The sequence below is a fragment of the Coloeus monedula genome, assembly GCF_965178545.1.
Source record: "Coloeus monedula genome assembly, chromosome: 8".
Lineage (NCBI taxonomy): Eukaryota > Metazoa > Chordata > Aves > Passeriformes > Corvidae > Coloeus > Coloeus monedula.
Window position 1 is genome coordinate 24,082,713 of NC_138788.1, and position 12,335 is coordinate 24,095,047.

At 36.0% G+C, this 12,335-nt stretch overlaps 1 protein-coding gene across 1 annotated transcript in view; it reads right to left on the bottom strand.

The window, feature by feature from the left end:
• The window catches only part of LOC309575335 (adhesion G protein-coupled receptor A3-like), a gene marked incomplete at its 5' end in the record, with an annotated part of 260,286 nt that overhangs the window by 149,659 nt on the left and 98,292 nt on the right, over window positions 1–12,335 (bottom strand). Inside the window, 2 exons of the mRNA XM_082285708.1 lie at window positions 5,665–5,736; window positions 9,519–9,590. Coding sequence (XP_082141834.1) covers window positions 5,665–5,736; window positions 9,519–9,590 — 144 coding nt within the window. The remainder of the gene's footprint in view (window positions 1–5,664; window positions 5,737–9,518; window positions 9,591–12,335) is intronic.

The window sequence follows — 12,335 nt, forward strand, 5'->3', positions numbered from 1 at the left end:
AATTAGCAGACTAGGATCATCTTCACAGGGCTGTGTAAGTCAAAAAGAAACACATTTCTATGTCCAAGAAACATAATTACAATATTTGGATATCTAACAGTGGAAATAGATTGTTCTTTAACAAAAATTTCAGAAATCTTCTCAAATCACTCAAATAACTCATGTATTTCTGAGCTGATGCAGCACTCTGTAAATACCTGGTTCTTTAGTGCACATAATTTACATAATATATTATAATATTTTCAAATGTATAGTGTTGTGAAATTCCTCCATTTCAGATATCCTAAAAGCCCACTTTAGCTTGATTTAAAAGGACATCTGTTCTAAAAACATCTGTAACACTTAGTTTGCAAACATTTGAAACGTAACAAATTAATGCACTCCAAAGCTGATAGCACTTACTATGCCATTAACTCACTCCATTAACAGAAGCCTGGGCTTCCAGTTTTATCAGAGGTAAAACATTTCAGTCTTACTTATAAAGTCCTACACACAGTTTTTTCATATACCAATACTTGTGCTTTTAGAGAAATTAATAAAGCACTTTTGCCAAAAGTTTTAACGTAAATGACAAATGCCACAAAACAGTCAAAAAGAGTTACGTGTGTCAAAGTATCATTTGAGGCAGAATATAGATAGAAGCAGAAGTATATGAATATGAAGAATGCTTCCCTCTTAAGAGCAGCATTAAAAAGCAAATTTGAATGCAACGGTAACAGATTGATCTGTGCAAAAAAAAAAGTGGGATAAGAGGTTTAAAAAAACAACAACAAATACAGAGAGGGCAGGTTACATTGAGTATTTTCTTATTTGCTGAAATGTTGCTGAAATGGGGTCTGTTTGAACTGTGTTAGTGTGTTTTTATTTGATTTCTGGCACCATACAAAATGATCAGTTGGTGCAGTGACATCAAGAAAGTCACACAAGAATTTGCAGTAGAATATTAACACAAAGCTAACTGCTGCTGATGATTCAGAGGCAGGATGAAGAGTAAATCAGATACAGTTTAATCAAACAATTGGAAGCAATGATAAAGTTCGGGTTTGAACTTCCAAAGGGAAGACCCAGCAGTAGCTGCTTGTTAGAACAGATTTCAGGCTGCAACATTTTGAAACCTGAAAAGCTGAATTATGAGGGACTAAATAAATCTAGTCTGGTACATCAGCACAGGGGCACCGTCCCAGTATTCACAGCTCTTAATATTTAGACTAAATATAAACAGAATTAATGTAGATAGCAGCTCTATTACCTAGCAGAAATATATTTGCATACATAATTCTGGAACAAAGCACTGAAACATTGGGTCCAAAGGAGATTTGGAAGATTTGCTGCATTCAATTATGTCACTCCTAGTTAGAATACATGCACCTCATCACAGCATAAACACAGCCAAAAGGTATATATAAGTCAAAAGAGGTAAAATAGTATTTTAGAAGATGTAATAAATCTACTCTCATACAGAGGCACTGCCAGCTGCATCTCTCATATGACATGAAAGCATTTTGAAATCATTTGACAGAGTAAAAAACCATCAAATCCAAAAAGGTGTAAAAATTAAATCAATCTCAAGGGACATAATCACAAGTCCCTGGCTGCAGTAATTTCAGAGGCTGTATGAAATTTTAGGTTTCATTAGTAACTTTGAATTCAATTCTGTTCCCTGACATACATGCCCTGACTGCAATGGAGTAAAAGTCTTCTCTACATTGTCAAGAGAACTTACAGTTTTTTGTGGTTTCTGTATGTCTGCATGTTTAAAAAAAACAATACAAGATGATACTTTTAATTCATTTTTTCTTAATTCAAGAATTCTGTAGCTTGTCCTGTTCTAAAATAGACTGCACAAAACCACCAAGCCCTCTGAAGAGTGTCTGCATTACCCCTGAAAGCCCAGGCAGCCCTCATCCTTTTAGTGAAGTACTTGAACATACCTTTACCCTACTCAGTTTAGATTTACGCATCACATCACTGGGCCAAACCACACTGTGTCAGTTTGGGCCCAGAGCTGATTTTTCAGCTCTAACTCCATCTTTTTTCAAATTGAATTAGATTTACAAGATTGAGTGAAACACACTGTGTTATTTTGTTTCACCTGGTATTTGTGCTTGTAAGCAGTACAAGAAAATCCCATATTTTTATTTCACAGAAGGCACATGAAAAGATTTATGTCCTTTGCTCCTTCCAGTGGACTCACGGCTCTCCCTACTGGTTTTGATAACAGCCTGCAGAGATCTTCTGCACTTCATCTCTGCTAACATTACACGGGAGAGCTCTAATTACCAAATCAACAACTCCATAAATCAACACATACATTGGATCTTTATATTGCTCCTTGAGTAAATAGCTACGAAACCAGTTCCATGTTTAAGAACTTGTCATCTTTTCCTTGTTACAAACACTGATGTTGTGCTAAGTAAATGCTTCTCCGTAACCTTCCCAGAGAACAGCTTTCTCATACTCCTCAAATGGCAAGTAAACACAATTCAGAGGTATCAGCAGCAACAGAAAGGTGACCTATTGTCTTTTAAACATGTTTAAAAAGTATGATTCTTCATGAACTTCCAAGGGGAACAAAGCTACAGTGTTAGAAAAGTACCAGGCAGCATGAGCCTGCAGTCCACTAACAATGACCAGTTCTTACAGCAGAGACAAATTGAGATCCCAGTTCAAATAATTGCTATCAGCATTACGACATTATACAAGATTTCTGAGATCGAGGAACATGTGATACTCTGAATGGCAGGGGACAGTTCCTCTTGACTGCGATTGTGGCTGTATTTCTTCACAAAATAATCACTGACCCAACAAGAGCAGTGGTACTCTTGACTTTGGTTTGGTAAGGAGGACAATCCCTGCAAGGCAGCTGTAGCTTTTGACATAGCAGTCGTGAACTGATTCATGTGAGATGAAAGGAAAATGTAGACTAAACTATTAATAAGCCTCTGATTTCCAAAGGACAGACTTTTGAAATACTACTACTACTACTACTAAAACAAATGAAGTAATTAATAAAGCACTAGGCCATATAGACTAGAATGCAGGATGGATCTATTTATTAGGTCAGTGGTAGGAAGGCAATTTAAAAGCCAAATAAGAAAAATGGAAGATAGACTAAATGGATTAACAACCAAATCTTAAATCTTGAAAAAAATACTTCAAATTTTTAAAAGATAAAATGACTAGAGAGATGATAACAGGAAAAGCTTAACAAAGTGACAGGAAGAACTTAAGTTAAAATTTGGAAAGTATGCTAAGACATGGTACAAAAGATTCTTCAACAATACTACTCTAATATAACTAAGAGATTAATAAAGAGTAGGTATTATACCAGCCTAAATATATCACATTACTATGATTTTCTCTTCTGTTCAGTCAGGTTGGTCATTTGGATTATATGTATTTATGGGAGAAGCACACACTAAATTCTGGAAAGTGTATTTCCCAAGACCACCTCCAGTATGACTACTGATCTGCAGAACTAGCTAAAATCAAAAGAATACCCAGGCAATTAGGGGCCTGCAAGATTAATTCCACTCATACAAAAACATAAATATAAATGTTAATGATTTTCTCCTCTTTATGTAGCATCATGCTGGATGTGTATGAAAACCAAGAAATAATTTATCTTGTTTAGAGAATTAGTGATCTCTTTATATGGTTACATAATACACCATCTACAGCTGGATATTGATTTTTTATCAATTTCTGATTTGCCAACAATTTTTTTCCATTTTTTCTTTCTTTCAAAACTCGCTTATAAAATACCAAGAGGCCAGACTAAGAAGTCTCCAGTTACCAGAATAATAATTTTTTTCACTGATGCGTGGACATCACATCCACAAAAGCATGAAGAACCTGGTGTTAAGTGCATTTACTGTAAAACAGAGTAAGATAATGGACAAGATGGAAGGGAGGGGAATAAGACATTACTGATGCTCTGCAGCAATGGTCTTCTGAGTGATTGCATTTAGAGCTTTCAACAATGACTCTGCCTCACAGAATTAAGAGAATGTGAACATGAAATCTGGTAATAACAAAACCAAGATTTGGTCAATGTTAAGAGAACAATAAGAGATGAACCTTCTTAAAGATGAAAGGACTGGTAATTTCATTAAATAACATTATTCAAAGCAAAAAATGTTACTAGACTGTCACTTGGGAGCTACACTTAGGAAATGTCTAACTCAAATTTCTGCTATAAACTGGGGAAACAGAAGGAAAACAATACAGGAACCTATGGATCTACACCCACTTCAAAATGAAAGCTAGACCCACAAGAAAAGTGGATGCAAGAAAATAGTGTTAATGACTGTGTAGAGGGAACTGGTGAGTCTTTCCCTGATCCTCACAGCTCAGAAAAAATTTGCAAATGCTGGGACAGGTACTCGGGCTACCAGAAAGAGTAAGGATATGGCAAATCTGTACAAAAAGAAACGGTAAAGGTGTGGTTTGATCAGCCCAGTAACCACGGGCAGTTCAGCCTGCACACTGTGACTTTTCCCAACATCTCTGGCATCGCTGAAGGATGTAGAGCTATACTGCCACATTCTTTCCTGGGCTTCAGAGAAAAGGGATAGCACAGCCAAACACTGTCATAGACCAACTGCTGTGCACTCACTGGGAATGAATTTCTGTTCTTTTCCACCAAATGACTCATGTTCTGTATTGAGCTTCTAATTCACTTTTAAGATGGGGGTCTTATAGATTTGCGAATGGAACTTTCAGATCTTTCTGAGAGAGCATGGATTTGAACAGTTTCTATTGAGTGTTCCTAGCATCTAGGAACACACTCCACTTAATAACGTGACTTCACCATTTTGAATTAAACTTACCTTCCAAGGCAATGTGGCTTTATAGTCACAGTCGTGTTCACTGTGCACAAAAAAGCAGACACAGAAACCCTCAATAGGTGAGTTGGGCTTGCCTGATTTGGAACATCATCTGAGATGAGTAGAAAGAGGGGCAGTGTGCACCTGTTCATCACATGCTCCCATGGCTCTTCCCATCGTCTGTTCCCATTTTTTTTCATCAGAGAAGACTTGGCATAGTTACTCTCATTAATGTGATCAGTAAGTGTGCCAATTTCAGCCTTTTACCTGGTGTTATCTTGACCTCATGGCATATCTTTCTAGAAAGATTTCCCTGTTTGTCCAAGGAAATGCTGTAACTGGCTGGAGAGGATGAAAATAAAGTATGAGATTTGTCACACACTATGGTGCAGTATAGGAATTTATTTCTCATTCAGGAATGAAGACAGATCTGAATGAAGATACAGAGCCCTCCTGGGCCCAGACAAATGTCCATTTAAACCAGGATTCTTCCTAAGAATTGTCTCTTTCCCAGCCAGGAAATTTGCAGCCAACTTACTTGAATTGTTTCTTAGACATGCAAACAGAAATGCATTCAAACAGAAACACCATGTTTTGCCTCTTTTTAATGTGAAAATGAAATTTAGTTCTGTGCAGTTCTGATAGATTTTACAATTGAAATAGAGAAAACATATTTAAAAAATCAATTCATCACAATCGAAGGCTCAGGAGAGGGGCCTTTTAGTAGAAAACTGAAAACTTTCTTACAATGTAACTTTCTTGCCATCTATACTCAGGTCAGTGATGTGACAGTTTAGATTTCTTCTGTTTAAAACAAAACTGGTGTTATACTCACAGTTTGTGAAGATTGTTAAGTCCAACAAACATTTCTGGTGTTAGGCAACCAATTCTGTTATTTGAAAGATCCCTGAAAAAAACCAAAAATCCCATGAAACACTGAGTCTGTCTTATTTATATATATACCTATATAATCACACAAAGCATCTTAATTTTTAATACTTAAGGAGTCAGAGACAAATGAGAAATAAAACCTTTTCCCATAATGTAATGTAACCAAATTAAATAGATTAAACAACTTTTATATTAACATTATTGAGCAATATTCCACAAATCATACTGCGACTTCTAACTGCATTAAAATGGGATTTTATATATATGTAGCCAATAAAAGCAAAATAATATTACAAATATACAGATTTTCTTGATCTGAGTTATTAGCACCTGAGGTTTTTTTACTTATGAAGAATATTATGCATTTTGTCCCATGCAATATTCAGCCAAAACTGAATTTTTTTTACTGTTTACTAATGTTTCATCTCATTAACAGCATCCTTTCTTGCTGAAACCACAGAAACCAGAAGGCAATTAATTTTTGAGCTAGTGAGGTCAGTTTTGATAAGCACTTGGCAAGCTCTTTTAAGAGCAATACTGTGGTTTCCAAGAGCACAAACAGTAAAAGGCATTATATTCCATAACTTTTGCCTGCAGAAAGTGAAGAAATGTTTTCTGTATAAGCCATACATGCAATACAGTGTACAAGATGCTTACAGGAAGGAGACAAAGACAGGTTTAAACAATTATATTGTGGTAAAAACATGAATAATGCTCCTTGGTAGATTCTGAATTAGAGTTTGATTTTTATGAATTCGGTTTTCAACCTTGACCCAAATTTTCCTTCTTACCAAGTACATTTTTTTAAAATAATTGCAATTATCTAAGGATTTTAAGTGATCATGCAGCCAAAAAAAATGTTAAAATCAATCTGAATTTTTGTTTTAGAATTAGAGATAGTTTTCTGATTCCTTTACTACATTGTGCAGATTCCATATTTTTCTACTGATACATGAGAAGACTAAAGTAATCAAATGGAAGACTGAAGGTTGCAGTTTGACAAATCCAGTTACTGCTTTCATGGGAACACATCCAATTAGCTGGAAAATGAAGGCAATCTCTTTGGAGTTCACTACGAAGTTGTCTTCTATCAGACAAAGAATATATTGTTGTGCAAGTATATGATGAAATATCACATTAAAATGAAAGTATTACTTAAATGCTTGTCAAGAATATTAAGTAGGGAACAGCTGAGATAATAGTGAGGATACAATATAGTACAATAATTTCATATCAGCATTATTCTTTACATTCTCCTAATAAAAGTTACATAGGAAATCTAAAAATGCCGGTTTAAAACAAATACATATATATATGCATCTATATATCTATATATCTATATATTAGAAGACATAAAAAAGAACCTACCCAGAATTCTTGGTTGGGTAATGCTTTACTTTTGTCTAGGCAAAGTCTGAACATGTATGGAAGAATTGCATCACAACGTGGGGCATAATTTGGGTAGCAAAAGTAGATTTTGTCTATACTAATCAATACAAGTGCATATTTCTCTAAGTGTGGCACAGAGCAAAACAGTATTTTTACCAAAGTTTACTTCAATAAGTGTTATAAGAAGATACATGGCAGTGGCTGAAATCTCTGTATTGTAAAACATGTTTTCTAAAAAAAAATTAGCAAAAAGAAAAGGCAACTCGCTACACTTTCCTCCAGATTGATACATGTTACATTAAACACAAATCAGTTCATGATGTACAAAGCTGGTGCTCCTTTTCAGGAGTAAGACATTTAACTTACTAATGCTGACTTGTAAAGTTGATGTTAGAGAAAATAACTCTCCTGTGTTGAATAACCTAATGCCATAATTTTCGTGCTTCACAAATTTTCAATTTCCATTAATTTTGGCTATACCCTTGAAATAATTCAGTTTGTCATTCAAATACAAGTGATAACAGTTCTCTAAATCATCCTCAGAAACCATTCTGACAGCCTGTGGCTTGCCTGTCTGACTTGCCATAGCCATTTCTCTTGCAGTTGCCCACATTACATCATCTTCTGCTTTACTCAGCATCATTTCTATTTTACACAGGAAATAAAAAGATGAGAATGTATAGTCTTAAAGTAATAACTGTCTTCAGTATTCAACAGGAGTTTACACTATTTATTCCTTTTGCTCTACTGTCTCATTCCCAAGTTGCACACTGAAGGAGGGAAGATATTTACTTGTTTACCATGGAACTACACAGATTTGTGCCAAATGTGGCAGTCCAGCAATTAAACAATTCTCTGTCTCCAGATTGTGCCCAGCGTTCCTTGTTCATATCAGCAACAGGGTTTTTGTGAGATTTGGCATGACAAAACTCAACACTGCCAGTTCTACTGTGCTGAAGAGTCTTTTCTTCTCTCTTTTCCAGTGCCTGATGAGTTCCTCTCCCTTGACTCATCTCTCCTGGCTGACCTAAAGGCTCCACCTGTGCAGTCTGTGGATGTGCAGCCCATGACTTGCACAGGTTTCCTGGTTTTCCCACAAGAGGTCAGAGTTGTGTTATTAGAGTGCGCGGCCAAAGCAACAATTAGCGCTCATTTTTATCATTGTGCTGTGTACTGTCATCCCTGTACACAGAGCCAGCAAGAAAGCTTCAACCCTAAACCTTTTATTTGTATTAAAAAGCTGTATGCTACTCTAACTTCATCATTATTATGTAATTGGTTTTCTACCCAAACACACTAAACCTGAGGGGCTGGTGTTAGAAAATACAGCTACAGTATTATCAGAGGTAGAAACGTGGTGCAGTGCTCCCGGCACACAGCGGTTTGGGAATTTAACCACACAGCAGAAAAGCAGAGGAGCCGTCAATTTCTTTTTCTGTGGATTTGCATTCCTTCTCCTCCTCATCTAAATCTTCCCATCCCACTACAATAATCCCTGCTTTCTCATAGGTTTTCCCTTTAAACATAAGACAGCATACATGACGGCTAGGAAAATGCCTGGCATGTGCTGATGGCCTAGTTAGCCAGTGCACGGACACTTGGAAGCTGTCACTTGGAAAATTATAATTAAAAAAGGGTTCATCTCACTTTTCCTTAGGCTGAGTACAACTAAGGAGGGTCTGTAGTCCTTGTCAGTTTAAAGAAAAATGCCCAGCTGTAGAATCCTTGTAACTTAGGTATTTTTACCCTGTAAAATGTAGTATAAAAATCAGCCAGTGCTTCCAAAAGTACTACCAGAACATTTTTCCGAGAGAGGAATGCAAGAATGATGGACATGGAATATACTGTGTAAGCTCTTGTTTCCTTAGAAAACCATGAAGAAAATAAAAGATATCACGCAGAGTCAAGGTGGGTGGTATGGAAAATGGTAGATGAATTCCACAGTATGATCAAGTTTCCTTTCTAATACTGTATTTTATAGATCTGACTTATGATAAAAGTAAAGTAGACCTTATGTAACAAAAAAAAACTAGTGTAGCACAAACCATTGTCCCCACACATCTAAGCTCCTTAGTGTTATTTCTGGTTAATGTCTACAGTGATATATCATCTGCTTAGTCATTAATTAGGCATGTTTTTTACCTTTGCAGGTGTAATTGTTAGGACACTTATTGGAGAGCAAACTGATGATTTTAAATGGAGAAAGGTAAAAAAGAAAAGGAAATGGAAGAAAGAAGGGAAAGAAGAAGAAAAAACATGGTAAATGTAAAAAGCAGAGTGTGTGATTTTCTGTTTTACAGGCAGTGCCCTTATTTGATTATTGCTTGGTGGCATATTTGAGTTGCCCAAGGAAAGAAATGTCGATACAAACACAATTTGCAGAATAATTCAAATGGAATTAATACTTACAGGCGCTTCAGTTCTGAAAGTCCATAGAAGGCCCCTGGCTCAATTGTGCTGATCAAATTATTCTTCAGATCTCTAGAGAGGCATAATAGGAGGAGCGGTTAATTACCATTTTACCTACTTTACCACTGTTATACATGAGGAGTGTGAAATGCAATGCAATTCTAACCTTTATCTGTCTTAGCTAAAACTAAGGATTTCTTTTAAATAGTAGCATCAAAAACATTACATCATCTGCAGTTTATAAAAACATCTTTTTCCAAGATTAGATGCTTTAAAAAAATCCACTTGTTTTAATTCTTCTTCTCCTATTTATACTTTTCAAAACAAGCTTAGCAGCCATTCTTGCCCCAGGAAAAAATGTTTTAATCAATGAGTCAATGAAATAATTAGTCAGCAAAGCAAGAGCCTTTTAGCTTGCTTATTCATTGTACTGTGCACTTTACACTTAATAAATTTCTCATTTCCACCTAATGTAGGCGAAGCAGTTGGCATGTGAGACAGACAGGTCAGGTTTCTGTTCTGAAATACAGGCAGTTTCTCGTATTTGGCAGATCGGTGCTTCATTTTGCACTTGCTGACAAGCCAGAGGATTGGCTGTTTTACAGATAAAGAATATTTCACTGGCATTAGCAATCTGGTCTGCTCTTGACACAGTGCTTGGAGCCATGACACTGCTCTCAGCTCAGTCCCCACAGATTTACTACTGAACTGTCTCAAAGACTTTTGTGATGTGAACCCCAAGCAAGTGCCTTCAGTGCAACTAGATAAGCAAGCCTAGGAGACAAATGCTCTGTAAATTCTTGCAGACAGTATTCATCTTCTGACAATTTGCAATTCATGGGGAGCAACTGGTGCTCACTAGTTTCGGTGCTGTTTCTTGGGCTGGCCACTTCCAAGAATCACAGCACATACACTGCTCAGCTCTGCTGAAGTACAGATGGATCAACAGCCACAGGAATAATCTTATTTAAGACTTTTTATTTTACTGCAGATAAAGTGCACACTAGCTGAAAACTTGAGTCCACTACCTATGATTGGCCTGAACAGGGCAAGATTATATCCCAAATGTTTATTTCACAGTAGGATATATTTTATTTTCCAAGTCAAAATCATAAATAAATATTTCTGTACTTTTCTAGTCATTTTTGCAGATCTCTTGAATACAGTTCCAAAAATTTGTGTCTCACACCCATTTCATTATAGCAATGACGTCAATGAGTGATTTGTCCCTAACTAAGTTCTGAGTTAGGACTCTTTGACAGTCAAGTTTAGCTTTCAGCTTGCCACATGCAACTCTAAAAGTCTTTAAGAAGTAGATTTATCTTTCTTTGTCTTAATTTCCTCAAGAAGTTGTGACCATTTCTTTAACTGTGAATTTTCCATACCTTCTCACAAAAAGAACTGTATAAACAAAACTTCTGGACCCTCTTCTCCAGACTCAACTTGCAAGGACAATTCTTTTGTTTGGCAAAAGTTAATCTACATGAGCATTTATTCCTTTGATGATTTAGGGTTTTTGCTTTATGGGTCAGTCAAAGCCTCATTTTTTTTTAAATTCAAATATTCAATACTAAACATTTGTGTCTACCCCTTTTGCTTGTACACTATGTTAACTATGTAACTATTCAGGTTGAAGGAAGTTAAACTAGCAGAAGTGAGTCCATATGAAAAAGACTGGAAGGATACTGTTTTCATTGGGGGAACAGCTGTATTAAAACTTGTAAGACAAACAAACAAAGGAAAAACTTAGCTCAAGCTTTACACTGGGGCACATTTGTAAACAACTTAAGACGCATAGTTCATATGCAAATATGCACATTTTAGGCGGGGTTAACTGACAGTTTTAGTAATTAATCTTTATATCAATTACACACATTCTGTGTTAACTGACAACTCGTCTAAATGTTCTGCAAGTTGCAATCAGGCAAAGTGATCAGCTCTTGTAGCCAACAGTGGTTAACAGCTCAGAACAAATACAGAATAGTCAGGATGAATGGCAAACTGTTGACACATGAGTTTTAATGCCAGTCAAAATAACCAGGTAGACAAAAGGCCTTCCATTTACTGAAATCTTCTAGTTTATGGAAACTCTTCCCTGTTTCCCCATAACTTGTAACCACATAGGAAAAACCAGCATAATCCTAAGGTATCATCTACAGGAAGTAAAAAGGTCATTTAATGTTAGTAGAAGGTAGACCATTACATGGAAAGTGTCCATCACTTACACTGTCACAAACAAGACATCTGTTCTCCTTACTTTGGAAATTACACTTAAATTAGGTAGGTCATTTTAGTAAGGATATTCTCAGAAAATTGTAGATGATTACACTGGCCACAATTCTGGTACTTTCTTAGTAATTAGTATTCCATAATGTTTCCATATAATTCTGGCCTAACAAAATAGGTGTTTTCTTCCTTGTCATCCTTGAACACATCTTTTAATGTGATTAAAATTAATAAATAAAATTATCACAACTGTTAAACACTTAAAAACTCTTACTTCTACATTAGGAGAATCCATTTGCTTCCCACCCACTTGTATTTTTTACTAAATTACTGTAACTAAAATATTAAATTAGCTTTTCCCATTTTCTGATTTAGGAAAAAGTTTCTCATATTGAAGCCTTATAGCAATTAGAATTAACTTACACTGAACTAAATAAGGAAACCAGAGTAAATTTGGTTGTATGTTTACATTTTTTCCTCAAGAGCTACTGCTGAGGTTTGGCAAAAGGTCATGATCCAAGACAAGCCAAGCAGCAGCCCAGGCTGGGCCACACACATACACATATACCAGACAAGTGATTTTATCGTCAA